The sequence below is a fragment of the Montipora foliosa genome, chromosome 7 (genome assembly GCF_036669935.1).
Source record: "Montipora foliosa isolate CH-2021 chromosome 7, ASM3666993v2, whole genome shotgun sequence".
Classification (NCBI taxonomy): Eukaryota; Metazoa; Cnidaria; class Anthozoa; order Scleractinia; family Acroporidae; genus Montipora; species Montipora foliosa.
In genome coordinates this window covers 17556268-17571267 of record NC_090875.1, presented here as the reverse complement: position 1 = coordinate 17571267, position 15000 = coordinate 17556268, and the positions used below count along the sequence as shown (strand labels likewise).

The window sequence follows — 15000 nt, the reverse complement described above, 5'->3', positions numbered from 1 at the left end:
CTTCAAGGTAAGTACGTCTCGTCTAATTTTCATTTTTGAATCAAAACAATATCTAAACTTTCAGCATAGTATAGCACACAGCCTCCTCCTCCATCCTCCACTGGTCTGTCCTTTCGAAAGAATTTATACGCCGGAATCATGATATCTTCATCCCGAATTTTGCTCGTGAGCTTGCTTTCTGTAATACCCAGCACATCAAATTTCACCTTTTCTAATAACAACTGGACCTCCTGAAATTTCGTTGTTGTCATTAGACCATTCACATTGATATGGGCTACTTTCAAATGAGATTTATTACATGATATCCTCATATTTAGTTCTGAAAAGTGACAATCTTGTTGGGTACTTTCGGTTCTGTTCGGCTGGGTTGCTTGCAGAACAGGTTGTTGCATTTCTGACAGGGATTCGTGGCATCTAGTACATGACCAAACAATATTTGTAGCGTTTAGCAGCTCCTTGTAAATACGTGGAGGTACATTTTCACATTTAATGTGATACTTCAACTTACATGTGCTGCACACCAATGCTCTATGATTTCTGGCTACTGTTCGGCAACACGATGAGCACTTGTTTGAGTCCGAAGAAGTAGGACCAGGATTGGGATTAATGTTGCCACTTAATAATAATATTGATAGTTGAAACGTAGCCGATGAATTCGCGTAATAGTTGATCCGTGTGCTTAGGTAGCACTTCACTCGAGGAAGCGATCCAAGATGGCGGCGCCATTCATCGTGATCGTAAGGTAGAGACTGTAGATTTTCCACGTTTTGACCAGATGCCTGATGATAGTGACCCCATGCCTGCAATTCTTTCACTTTCACAGTCGATCTAAGACCAGTATGGCTTGTTACTAAGAAAAGGACTATGATGAAAAAGCTAAAATTGCAAGAGCAAAAACTAGCACTTCTGTCCGCCATTGCTCTCCCCAGGCTCTGTATTTGTTTGGCGCTATGATTGGTGCGTGTGAATGTCCGCCTCTCTTTTGATTGCCTAAAGTTACGGCTTTGTTCTTTATTTTCACGCATTCAAATGCACAAAATGCTCTTGACATCACAGCGACTATGTACCCGTCCTAAATTAAAAAATAAATTGCTTGTAACGTAATCGATATGATCATCCGCTCCAATGTAAATTGTTTCATTATGACAGTTTTCTGGGGATGTCAAAAAACCGACCAATCTGGGTTTCGTTTGCCTCTCTAAGCACTCGACTACACAAACTAATTTGGAAGTTTAGACAACAACAAGGCAAGAAAACGAACTTAAAATGCTCTATCGTACAGAAGCGATAGTATAGTATATTACAAAATAATTAGGTTAGTACGCGCACTCTCTTTAGTCAATAGCTGTGTTTAGATGAGAGTATGTAAACACGGCTGTGAAATCACAAGAATTTTGATAGGTTGTGTTGTCAGACGCGCGTTTTGATTGGCTGGTAGGAAATATGAGCGTGTATCAAGAAAATCTGTTTCAACCAAGTAAAAAAAACAGCATTTTCGGGGAAGTTGGGAGATTTCCTGAAAAGATAATGCCCTGTAGTGTCCCGGTTTAACCGGATTAGAACAAAGCAAGTAGGACGGAACGTGAGATTTTCCAAAAAGGAAATAGTTTTCAACGCAAAGCCTGAAAATCTAGCTTGTCATCACTTGTCACTCGCCATTTCGTTTATCCAATCAAATAAAGGACATTTGGCTGTCTTTTTGGGCTGTTTACACCGTTACACGCGCCCTAAAGGACAGATGATGCATTTTTTTAGAAAAACACTCTTACCAAATAAAATTGGAGCAAAATAACACCTTTTTTCTAGAGGAATAATAACTCTCTTATTCGATGATTTAACATTGAATACTTACGGACATTTTGCTCATTGCTCGTATTTTTCCTCGCCCCTGCGGGTCTCGGGAAAATACTGCGCAACTCGCAAAATATCCGCGCATATTATATGTTAAACCATCGAATAAAATGTATAGTATAGTAAGAGATATGTCTTAAATTTAAGTATAGTATCCAATGACTCAAGGTCGTTAAGGTAAAGATAGAGAATTAAAGATTTACAGTTAAAAGGGTAGATCAGTCCCTTTCCAGCTTCCAGTTGCTCATTTTGCGCACTTAACATGGCGACAAAGATGTCACAACTACAAAGATAAACGCAAGAGAAGCAAGATTTAATTAAACAAAAGTCTATTGCTTTATGCAATCACGTTGTTTTTGTTCATGGTTACAAATACTATAACCAAAAAGTCATATGTAATTTTTTGTACCCGTCCTTTCTAAAAGCGAATCTTATTGTTTGATTATTTCAGCCTTTACTAGAAAGCCGAGCATCAAAAGCCTTGAGTTTCCCCCCACTTTTTCTTGGTGTTTAATTCACAAAAAAATCAATCAATCGGTTAGTGATACCTTAAATTTACAGAGTATTGTCTCACAATAGATTTACCTTCTACTCTTTTGCACTGGATTCAAATCAATGACTAGAAAGATTCGGTATCTTCTTTTGCGTGAAACGGCAAAGAACAGGCTGGCCCTTGACATAAAAAGCAGGAAAAACCTCTTATTTTATTCTAACTTTCATTTCTCTAGTTTGGCAAGTTGTTTGATATCTGTTGCCAAAAGACACGTTTCTTTTGTATCTGGCAAAAAGCAAAATTTTAGCGTGGGCACGGTTTGCCTATTACCTAACGCGAACATAAAATCTCTAATAATCAAACCTATGGGAACTTTTGAGGAGGAGGCCCCATTCTAGCGAGAACTACTCTTCTGAAGACAACGTACACTACTAAAGCCCCAAGCAACAACCCTACGACAATGCACGCAATGGCTACCCCAGTAACCGCTCCTGAGGATAAACTACTCTTTTCTGGAGTGGGTGTTGGCTTCTTGTTGCAGAGAGTTGACAAGTCGAATGCACTTTTGGCCGGGTAACGGCTTTCGAACGAGTAGAAGTTGAGGTTTAGTTCGTATTCAATTTTCGCAGTGGCGTTAATCGTTATGTTCCCTTCGATTGAAAGTTTGACCGGGACCTAAAAAGCGAGAAAAAAATGTTAAGTAATGAACACAAAGCACTGAAAGTTGCCCACTTCAAAATGAGAGTCACGAGGACAATTCAGGCCCGTTTACACTGAGGACGCAAACGCAAAACAAGACGCAACCCAAGAAAACGGACGTTCACACGGGATACCCAACATCTGTGCGCTTAGCGGCTGCCGCGATTCTTTCGGTCAACACTAGAAAAACGACCACTGCCCATCACCGAAACTGAAGTATCATTTCTATAACCACTAGTGACCATTATCGTTTTCAAAACGCCTTTAAGAATTCTTCAGACATGTTGGACAGTACGTCGGTCACTGCCATTGTGACACGTTGAAGGGACTGTATGACGATATCTTCGGATATTTCAGGGAAATCGCTCTTCAAAAAAAGAAATGGTGACATCTAGGTTAGCCCTCTGCTATGCTATTAAATTTCAAAAATGATAATCCCTTCGTCAAATCTCCAGCTTGCACAGCAGAGCACCAAGTGCTTTGCTAGCAATCTGATTATCAAAGTACATCGAATCAAATTTGGTGAGAGAGTAAAACACGGAGAACCCAGAGAAAACCCTTCGGAGCAGAGTGGAGGGCCAACAAACTTAACTCAAATATGTCTGTGGGCCAGGAATCGAGCCCGGGACAAATTGGTAGAATGCGCCAATTGTGATATTGTAGGTAAATTTCGCCACCTGACTCGTGAATTCCACGTTAAATTTCACGCCAAAAACCGATATCGCACTATCGGTTTTTCGCGTGAAAATTAACATGGAATTTACGAGTCACGTGGTGAAATTTTCCTTGAATCACATAGATTTTCAAAGATGAAGCCATTTAATTAATTTACCTATTGGCGAATGTTGCAGTATTCAATGCGCGCTAAAAAAGCCATTATATTTCAAAGAGCTGTCTCGAGGAAAATCTTTCTCATTTATGCCAGGTTTTCGCATTGTAAACGAACAGTTCTTTTCAATTTTTTGCCTCCGTTGCTATGAAGCGGCACGGTGTAATATCGGTCAGGCTCGTTTTAAAGTCGCAACTCCACTCTGAATGTCTCGTCTTGACAGCCAATCAGATGGCGAGAATCCCCTTAGGTACATGCGATTCTAATATAAATCTCACCGGTTGAACTTCTAGGTTCTGTGTCCAGTTTACTCGAGTGAAGTACCATCGCCATATTGTTTTTTCGATGGTCTTTTCCGGCCAGTTAATGCGTATCTGCTGCCACACATCGCATTTAATTCCTCTGGTTGATGTCCTCCCCTGGTAAAACGGTGTCGCTTCGGGGTCCTCAAACAAGGTCAGTTTACCAAACGGTACATAGATCATGTAAAAGTCATCTTTTTCCAGCAGCATTGGCTTTGAGGTTATGTTTCCTTGGTCCTTGCAGCTACCTGTAATTCGTATTTAATCAGAATTCACTCGAAAACCGATTTGATTTGATTTGCGTTAATTTGTTAATTTCAATTTACAGTGTCCCCAATTAGTGCTCCAGCGCTGGAAGACTGGACACTTAAAGTGCCACTATGACCAAAAAAAATCAACTTTTATTTATCTTTGGACTTCAAAACTATGTTAACTAAATACTAAGTGACCAAAGTTTTAAGCCTTGATTTAAAAAAGACACCTGTTTATTTTGCCGGGAATTTTCCCATTTAATGGTCCGTCATTAATAACTTTAAAATCTTGAGAGAGGTGGATCCAGGAGAAAAGTAACGTCAAAGACTCAATAGTTTAAGAATGCAATGCGTGTGTATGCGACTAAATTAATATGCAGAACGGGAATGTCAGGATTTCAGACTTTTAAACTCCTGTTTTGCATATATAATAAGCTGCGTTTACACGCTGAAATGGGCCAATTCCGAGTTGCTGTTTGCCTCGTTTTCGAAGTGAGTCTTGGTGCTCAAGTATTGTAAAGGAAATGAGTTTGATTTGCGTAAGAATATGCAACTCATTTCCATTTGAATGGTTGTGCACCAGGACTCACTTTGAAACTGAGGAATACAGCAACTCGGAATGGGCTATCTTAAGCTAGCGAGTCAATGACGTCACTTTTCCCTAGATCCAACTCTCTGATGTCCAATCGGTCAGTTTGGAAAGCGAACAATGGCGGACCGTGGAATCCAAAACTTCCACTCAAAGTTAACAGCCTTTGGACAAAATCAAAGCTCAAAATTTTGCCAGTTAAGTGTTCAGTAACCACACTTTCAGAATCTAAAGAAAAAAGAAAGTGATTTTTTTATCACAGTAGCACTTCGATAAAAGTTCCTTTCCTTTCCCCAAATGCTGCTCCCCGAGTAAGGATCGATAAACTGCTGCATTGAACCTGTCTTAATAGAACGATACCCTTTACCTTAACCTTATTGTTAGAAATAGGCAGGAAATGCTTAGATTTCAAAGGGACACTTCGTGTTGCCTATCAAAATTGGTCTTGCCTCTTAATACCTCAATTATGAGTGGTTTCAACTGAGTGTCGAAAGTAATTTAAGAATTACCTTGGTTTTGCATTACTTCAGTCATTGATTGGTTCAAAGTTCTCGCGCCACTTTTTCAACAAATCAGAAGTGAAACCAAAACCAATCGTAGCTCGCGCGTGCACATTTTCCCGCGCTTTGTGTCGGCTACGTGTAACTACTTCGAATTTTGATTGGTTTACTGGATTGTCTCCGTCCTTTTTGATTGGCCAAAGTAATTACTTTGGTTTTGGTTTCACGACACTCCTTTGAAAACAGCTCTATGAGTAGGCCGGCAAGGTCAGGTCTCGTGTGCGGCAAATACATCTGAAACAGAGTGGTATTACGACCAAAAAATCAATTCTTCTTAATCTTTGGATTTCAAAACTATGTTAACTAAGCCTTGATTTTAAATAAAGACACCTGTTTATTTTAACTGGAATTTTCCTACTTGATGGTCCGTCCGCCATTACTAACATTAAAATCTTGGGTGAGCTGGATCGAGGAGAAAATGACCCGCTAGCACGGGAGTTTAGGGCTTTCAGACTTTCAAACTCGTGTTTCTCATATGTGGTAGGTAGGTAGGTAGGTAGGCGAAGTCTGCTACGAGCATAGAGGGCCCATCAGGCCGGCGCTTATCTCCGGTTTCTGTAGCATGAAGCGACTAGGAGTATTTCTAACCCCCATGGATGGGATGTCCATCGCAGGGTTACCCCCAGCATTAGATTCGCCGGTACCCATTTACACACCTGGGTGGAGAGAGGCACCGTGAGAGTAAAGTATCTTGCTCAAGAACACAAAACAATGTCCCCGGCCAGGACCCGACCCCGGACTACTCGATCCGGAGTCGAGCTCACTAACCATAAGGCCACCGTGCCTCCCGCCTCCTCCTCCTCATATATAATAAGCTGCATTTACACGCTGAAGTTTTACGCTTGTGAGTAAATGACGTCACTTTTTCCTCTGAGGTCCAATCGGTCAGTTTTGAACGTGAGTAATGGCGGACTTTGAAGTCTACAAAGAGTAAACAGCCTTATAATGAAAATAAAAGCTCAAAATTTTGCCAGTCAGGTGTTACGCACACTCACTTTCAAAATCTGAGAAAAAAAAATGAAGTGATTTTTTATTATAGTGGCCTTTTAAGCATTCTGTTTACAGGAAACGGCAACATTCAGGATGAAAGTTTGATTACAATAACATGAATTTATATTTTGAGATGACGTTCTCGTTGCCGTCGCCGTCGTCGTTGCTTCAGTTCTCTATTAATTCCTATAAAAGCTTGGCAAATGACAATGAAATGCCAAACCAAGCTGTTGTCACCTGTTTGTCTGTCATAAATGGTACTACTATTCGTTTTGAAGTCAAGGATACGGGATCTCGACCCAGCTTCTTTAGTTGCGCTCGAATGGCGATCATAATCCACTCTGTAGTGATGTTTGTCCAGGTCATAATACTCCTACGGAGAAGGGAAATGGGTAAGGCACCAAAAGACATGTAAACACTAAAATAGCTTTATAAGCAATAGAAAATAAAGATACAGGGAGAAAGAGTAGGGGATAGAATGACTGCGATTTGAGAATTTCACAAAAATTATTTTCGGTAAGCAAAAGCGACGACGCAATGGACCTTATTCGCGCGGCGGCCACATTGGCCATAGACAACAGTTTTCGTACTTCGAGCCTCGAGTTGAAATGTTTGGGAACGAGTTTCAGTGTAGGCTCAGTCTCCAGCCGTGGGTGTCTCGGTGCGCCCGCAATCCTCCCCACCACGGGAGGATCGCGGGCGCACCGAGACACCCACGGCTGGAGACTGAGCCTAGTTTCAGTGGGGCAAATCAAAAGTTTCCAATCCCTCAGAATTTAACATAGCCGCCGCGTGATTACGAAGGACAACACCCACGGCCATCCTTCAAAATGACATTGGACATTTCGTAACAATTACACGACGCAATATCCCATCATAATATGAAAAGCTCACCGCTGTAAAAAGAATGAAAACAGGCAGAATTAGAGCTTTAAGCCCGGTTTACACTACAAAAATTTTTTGGCACGGCTCGGGTGAAATTGGCATGGGTTCCAAAAAAAAAAGGTTCGGCTCGGATAAAATTTGCAGTGTAAACAACCTGTCAATACCAAATTTCATCCGTTCCGAACCAAAATTCTTACCCGTGCTGGGGCCTTCGACGAGGTAGTCCGAGCACGGGTAAAAATGGCACGGGTGCTGAAAAAATACCGGTAGGCACGGTTCGGATAAAACAAGTAGTGTAAACACTTTAAAGGGCCAAATTTGAGCCTTAATTCACATAGGATAGCGTTTTTTTGCGTATATTTCAAGATGGCTGCTCATTCTCCACCAAAATCACGCGGATGTTCTTGATTATAATTGAACTGCGCATGTCTACAAGAGAACTTACCCGGGCCCAAAAAGTTTCTCACGGTATTTTTTATACGGTAAAGATGGTGTAGTGTAAACAAAGTTTGCCGATCTCTTTTTAGGCACCCGTGCCAATTTCACACGAGCCGTGCCGAAAATTTCCTGTAGTGTAAAGCGGGCTGTAGTTGAACAAGAAATAGCGTTTCTAAGCTAAGCCGCGCTGATCTACAGTATTTAGGTATAAAAAACACTTTCAAGACAATAAGCTTTCACTTGTTTTGTTGGGTACCACTATGCCAATACTCTAAAAACTTCGACCTTCCCGGAGCTTGTCTCGTTAGTCTAGTGGATATCGGAAACTGCTATGACAAGTCATCGATCCGGGTTAAACTCTTTGCTGCGTCTATTCTGAATCTTCTCTGCATGTTTCAAATGTTTGTTTCTTTGAAGTAGATTTGAAGTCTGAAGTAGATTGAACGTTGTGTAAGTTTAATAAAAAGGGAGATGTCAGTTTGAGGGATGGCATGGTGTTGACATTTACTAACTCGTTAAAACCAATCATCTGGAACGGAAGTCTGTTTTCTCTTGGCGTCCGCAACTAAATGACATCATTTGAATCCAGCGGATCCCAATAAACAGTACTTGGTGTAATGGCTCCTGAATTGTGTCATCTGCCGTAGAGAAGGTTTCCGCAAACACAATTCCCTTTCAATTTTATCAAAATATCAAAGTAATAACTTCACTGAGATACACATATTCAGGTCACCTGGTAACTGAACATCGGAATAGTTTGGATTCAACTTTTAAGCCAAACAGTTGACTTGAGTGCGCATTACTTTCGCCCCAAGCTGAAAAAAAACCTTTCCTGTTTTTTTGACGTTTTTTGTTTTGTTTTTTGTTTTTTTCTGAAAACGCATAAGTCCCAAAAGACAGGTAAAAGAAACATCCCATTCCTCAATATTTCTATTAGGCCTTATGTGTATCAATAGCTCGATATTAAAACCTACCCGACTTGCCCATATGCGCTCAGAGTCCGCATACAGATACTCCAAGTTGACATCAAACCGTCGGGGAAGTTTAGGCAAGGGTGGGGCGTGAACCGCCCCCCAGCACCACATTTCCCTTTGAACTCGGAACTCGGGGTCGACAAAGTAAAAATCAATGAAAGAGTAGGAATGAATTATTCCTCCCGTAAGGTTAGAAGCGTTCTGTGGCCTCGCTTCCACGACGACAGGAACGGAGGTGTTGCCAGAAGTGTGCGTCCAGCCTTGAACAGTGAACCTAAGGTGAGTTAGAAAGGACAAAAATTAGTACAAAAAAAAGAACCTATTTTTTTCCATTCGAGTCAACCCACAGGTAACAAAATGTACTTTAAAATTCATGTGAAAAAATGCGTTCAGATTCCAGTTTGAAAAGTGACCTTGCAAAATTTGAAGAGATGCCTTTTTTATTCCGATTGTGAATCGGAGATACTCAGAAAAAATCCGAGTGCTCCTTTGCAGAAGTCGAACCTACGACCTTCCGATTACTAGTTCGGATGCTCTACCAATGAGCTATGGGAGACTCGTCAGTGGTGACTCGGGGATACTCGGAAAAGATCCGAGAGCTCCTTTGCAGAAGTCGACCAGCGACCTTTCGAACCACGACGACAGGAGCGGACAAGCCATAGGCAACACGAGTCACCCTCAGCTGTAGTGTCCGAAATAATAGTCGGAAGGCCGTAGGTTCGACTACTGCAAAGGAGCGCTCGGGTTTTTTCCGACTGTCCCGATTCAACATCGAAAAGATGCATATTTTCTAAAAGCTATAACAATAGATCACTTTCGATATATTAGGTGTGGTTACACAGGGCACTGTTACCACGATAAATGACCCTTTTACCACGGGAAACTGCATTTAGTCCGTGTGACCGACATTTCTTAAGGTAAATTTCCCGTAGTAAACCGGACCCGGAGGAAGAGGTATTCGTTCTCTTCCCCATTGGTTTTCGATTATATTTGTTTTTGTTTCTTAAAAAAAAAAAACTTAGATATTCAAGGCATGAAAACCCTCTCTATCTTCAAAACGAAAAGGTTTTAAGGCTTGAAAATTTGCGGTTTTGTTATTTTCTGGGTCTCGAGGTACGCTCAGCTCTTTCCATTGGTTAAGTAGTATCAAAACCGAAGGGTGATGGTATTTAACACTGGCAAGCTGTAGCAGCAAACCGGACCAGGTCTTGAAAACATGTTCAAGGGCCAGCTTGTCAGGAAAAGCGGATAGAAGTTTCCAAACTTGCCCTTCGGTTCCAGATAGTTTTCGGGAAGTTTAAAGAACAGATCCCTGTTTATCAGATCCTGCCCAAAGAACAAAAGATGAGTGAAAATAAACAATGGTTTGACTAACCAGTAGTCCATTGCAGTGTCTTCTTTGCATAGCCTCCATCCTTTGACTGGTATGTTGCGCACAATTTTCTGGCCAAGATACCTTGCATTTTTCGTTTGGTTTTTGTACACGAGATCCAAAACCACCGTAGCACTGCAAGCGTCGCCAATCAACTTTAGCGAGCTCTCATTTGGAGGAAAGCGGCACCTGTACCGATCAAAGCCTTGTTGTGTCCTTCGAAAAGAAACTGCATTATAAATTTTACGATCATCGTGTGTTGTAACTTGCGAACAAACTTTTCATTTAAGTGGTAGATGTCGTGCGCGCGCGACTTTTGACTCGCGAGAAGAGGCCGAGCTCGCGTGCACCTCTCGCCCGTCATACTCGCAGGCGTGTCCCATGTCGACGCTCCCGAACGCTTGGGATTCTCCCAAGGTTTCCACAGGGCTTCCAATTAAGAAAAGAATGCCGTCACACAAAAGATTGGTGTAAGTGGGACCTTTATCATTTTCATGGGAAATAAAATAGTTTAATTTATTTCGTTCACCTCCATTCCCACGCCCAGAGCATTTTCTAGCAAATAATTATTCTCCCGAGAGTGGTCAGATTTCATTTTTCACGCTGCGTGTGATGCTTTCCTCTTACATAGCCTGCGGTCATGATAGCCTCTCCCTATTTCTCTGTAGCTTATAAACGAGACAAGCAACCGACAAAAAAACCCTTTGATCACAGCTTATCGTCTCGCAGTACAATCTTTCTTATAAGAACGTCTAATTTTCAGAATTTTGCGGCTGAAGCCGAACGCTCATACTTTTTTTTGCGACTTGAACCTGAAAGCGTTCTTAGTGTGGTACACTAAGTTCGACTACAAACTGAGTTGTTCATCAGTGTATCATGCAACAGGAAAGCCACATTGAGACTGTTAAACTAGTAATAGTTTTCACTACATGTGCCCCCGCCTAAGATAGTATGAAAGGCAGTTGAGATACGTTCAAATTATATGCTGAACATGTCGCCCTTGTTTCCGATTTGGCTCTGACAAATCGTCACTCCTGTTTCTGATTTGTGTCCGGACAAAATCAATTTCTGCGGAGCCAGGCAACTCGATTTGCATCAGATCAGATCTGCTTCAATGTTTGATTCTCCTTGCGAGTTCCGAAAACACTTCGGTCGTGTAGAACAATACCATTACTACTTGCGCTCCCGTTTAAGCAATACCCATACCACCTTGCGCGCCCGGTTGAGCAAATCGAGATTGATTTCCCCGACAACATCTACCAATTTATGCATTTATCCTTTTTATGCGGGAACTTTTAGTTTGCCTCGTCGGGATTTGGTCTGCGGGAGCAAACACGTTTCCTAAGTGTTTGATTTAATTGTCCTGTTATACTCCAGTTTTACATTACCTTTATTTATACTACTCAGAGAAATCAAAAACAAAAACAAAAAATACTAAATGAGCAAGGTAAAGACGCTCTTATGTAAACTGACTCTCAGCCTGGGTATGGTCTTAGCATGTTCTTTAAATTGTGCTTAATCTCAGGCAGAATGTTTTCATAAAAAAGAGAATGTACACACACCACTAGCGATCACGTTGGTGCCTTTCGTCTAAATTTCGCATCCTGGAAACGTGTTTATGAGTCGTCTCCACAAATAAATCAATGATTTATTAAGATAACATGAGGATATTGAAATATCAATACATTTAAAAAAATTCTTCAAGAGGACTGACAGTCCACGAAAACATCACGACTTAATTGACTAATCACACCAACGGTCAAAGCATTGGTCGTATTTACACTAGAGGACGTCTAGACGCATTAAACGTCTGGCCGTAAGTGTGACTAATATAAATTCGGGATGCACTTAACTTCGACGGCTAAAAATCAAATTCATGATTTTCTTCAAAAGAGACTGGGATTTAATTAATCAGCAAAGAGAGTGGGTACCCCAGAGACAGATTAGATTCGATTCGATTTGTATGTGCCCTCCATTGCTAAGTGCGTCCCAGGTTAGTGCGTCTCGTCCTTATACTAGACGGCTTAGACGTCTGTTAAGTCCGTCGTTTGGACGCACTTAACTTCGTCTGACGTTTAATTACTGCGTCCACCTTAATTTCCCGTATTTATACTAGTCGCAGACGTCTTAAGACGTCCTCTAGTATAAACACGGCCATTTATACCATCTACTGACGTTACACAAATCACCTGACCATGAAGACGACTTCCGGCCAGGTTGTCGAAACGTCAGTCAATGTCGCCCAAAGCAGTCCTTCGCAGGATGATACTCACCTGGTCGATCCGTTACTTTACTTGCTTTACTTAGTTATGAGTAGTTTTTACTGTTCTAACCCCATGGGAAATTAAAAACCCACGGACTATGCGAAAAGAATGAAAGCCCTCAAGACGAATGGGGTGAGAATTAAGCAGACCAGCTATTGATAGTTCATGATCACAAATGCCCCTTACCAGTTGTAACTCCTGCATTGGTCGAGATAAACGTAATCGATCTCGTTTTCCGATTTGTCCCAGTGCGATTCCCAGTCATAGCCATTCGCCAACAGAGTAAATGCTCCTCGTTCTTTTTCGGCATCGAACATCTCGTTTACGAAGTATGTCTCGTTTCTGTGACTTAAGGTGACCTCCATACGCGTGTGGAACTGAGGTGGTGTCACATTCTTCGGAAACGGCTCGTACGCTGGATCCTGTGAGTTACTGCCGCAGTCCAGAGCTCGTACGAGCCCAAAAACCAAAAGGAAGCTGGAAAGAAGGAACAAGTTGTTGTGCAACATCTTCGTGAACAGGCTAAGCTAGCCACACTTAAGGCAAATCAGGCTCAAGTAAAGAGCCCAGCTAAATGTGATGTCAAACAATAGCGTCTATTGTTATCATTGCGGCCAGCCAGGGTATGTTTTTCGGGATTTTTGTCTTGAACAGGTTATCGAATTTATCATTTTTTGTCTTAATCAGGGTATCGATTTCTCAATTTTTGCCTTAAACTGGGTTAAATGTCTTAAACAGGGTATCAAAAATCGGAATTCTGTTTTAAAATGGGTAGAAAATCAGCGATATTTGTCTTAAACAGGGTCAGGGTATGAGGGGCCACGCCGCACCTCCCCAACCAGGGGGAATGCATGATAAAAATGGGTACGAATCTTGGCATACAAAAGTTTGATGAAAGCAAAGCCTTTAACCACCTGAACATACGAAAGGCAATCCTAATTAATCGATGTTTTAGTTGAAATATTTGCGGAGAACAAAGCAATTTAATTTGACATACATTATCTGACAAGCTGATCCGGTGTAATCACAAGACCTTGACCTGACCTTAACAGATGTCCATTCAAGATAGCAAGCTCCATCCCACTAAAGGGTGTAAACTGACTCTCTACCCGTGAGAGTGTTTGTTGAAACAACTTTCGTATTTCGGAGCTAATTTTGTTATCATGCAGATTTAGAAACTTCATGATGTTGAAACGTCAGTTTTGCATGAAGTGTTGCCTACAAATTTAGAGATCCCCTCGGCATTTATAGCCGATTTGTCAAGGGAAAGATAGTCCCTTGGATTTCTAAAAGGTCAGGTCACATTTTCGGGATGACACTGTTCGCTGGGAAGTTCGCGGAAGGTAACTTTGCGCTATCTATTTCAAAAAAAAGAAAAAACTTGCCTACAATTTTACCACTCTCGATTTTTTTTCTAACACAAAAAATCGAATTAATTATACAGTCTTCATTTCATGCAACCATGACATTCCTTGGAGGCGCCTATTCTCCTGATACGTTTGTCTGTCGGATGCCGCCTCAATAGCATTTTGAGACTATCTAGTTTGGTAATTTGCAACAATATATAAATCTCTTTACATAAGAAGATATAACGAAGAGACAAAATTCTCGGAGTAACAGAGAATTTTGTCTCTTCGTTATATCTTCTTATTCAAAGCCGTCTACACTTAAAAAGTGTATTGAGCACTGTTTAACGGCATTAGCCACTTTATTACACGTAAATCTCTTTACATAGGTCTTTTGCTATAAATTATACCCAACTAAGACCACAAAAACGCTAAAAAGTCCTGGAGATTACTTTCCCTTCGTCGCTGCGTCATCTTAAAATCACTGTCCCCACAATTGCATGAAAGCGACAGAGTAACTGAAATCTTTCATTTACTTGCGAACTTGTAATACTCGTTTCTCAACTTTGAAACCGTTGCCTTAAATTAACAAGCTCCGCAATCCCAGAAGATGACTTGAAAGGGCATGTCTGCTGGTACGTTCTCAAAAAGATTATTCGAAGTTATAGGTAAGAAGTGTCTTCCAAATTCAAAGAAAATGGAGGATCAAATTAATCGATCCTGGATGGCAGAGGAGCTGTTGAAATATATTTTTGCTTCAAGCTTGCGATGGAAACTACGATGACGTCACGTCAATTAATACGGAGGCTATCGAATACAGAGATCTCCCTGCAGGCGATTCTGGAAAGGTTTCAAAAACGTTGGAGCCTTCTTCACAGCAAAGACAAAGGTTCTATGGGAGAAAGAAAAGAAAACAAAATTAAAACAGACAACTTCGGAAAAGGTACATTCGGTTGAATTCTTGTACACAGCCCTTAAAATTAGAATTTTGCAGGTTTTCTGCGTGTGCAGTCATTGTATGGAAAATCTGACCACTGCCAACTTTGTCACCGGGGCTTTTTTCTGCCAAAGGTCGCGCGGAACAAAGCTCTGGAAATGAAATTGGGCCTCTGTGCTTGCAAAGTAAAGGGAAAAGTCAATTATGAATATGAATATTT

General features: G+C 41.2%; 2 protein-coding genes across 2 annotated transcripts in view; both read right to left on the bottom strand.

Annotated features, from left to right (window-relative positions):
* Positions 1 to 2143: 2143 nt before the first annotated feature.
* Positions 2144 to 13070, bottom strand: LOC138010374 (uncharacterized). The gene is made up of 6 exons (XM_068857306.1): positions 12684 to 13070; positions 10237 to 10449; positions 8862 to 9135; positions 6802 to 6937; positions 4151 to 4422; positions 2144 to 3019 (listed from the first exon to the last, which is right to left on the bottom strand). The coding sequence occupies exons 1-6, from the start codon at positions 13004 to 13006 to the stop codon at positions 2708 to 2710; spliced, it is 1530 nt and encodes a 509-aa protein (XP_068713407.1). The 5' UTR covers positions 13007 to 13070; the 3' UTR covers positions 2144 to 2707.
* Positions 13071 to 14181: 1111 nt separating this feature from the next.
* The window catches only part of LOC138010327 (cytosolic Fe-S cluster assembly factor NUBP2-like), a 21173-nt gene continuing 20354 nt past the window's right edge, over positions 14182 to 15000 (bottom strand). The window contains exon 11 of the mRNA XM_068857249.1: positions 14182 to 14735. Coding sequence (XP_068713350.1) covers positions 14619 to 14735 — 117 coding nt within the window. The 3' untranslated portion in view covers positions 14182 to 14618. The remainder of the gene's footprint in view (positions 14736 to 15000) is intronic.

Coding starts and splice junctions, on each gene's coding strand:
- LOC138010374 (XM_068857306.1), bottom strand. CDS start 13,006: ATGTTGCACAACAACTTGTTCCTTCTTTCCAGCTTCCTTTTGGTTTTT. Junction 6,938..8,861: donor AGCGCATATGGGCAAGTCGG/GTAGGTTTTAAT, acceptor CCTTCTCCGTAG/GAGTATTATGACCTGGACAA. Junction 3,020..4,150: donor AGAACCTAGAAGTTCAACCG/GTGAGATTTATA, acceptor CTCGCTTTTTAG/GTCCCGGTCAAACTTTCAAT.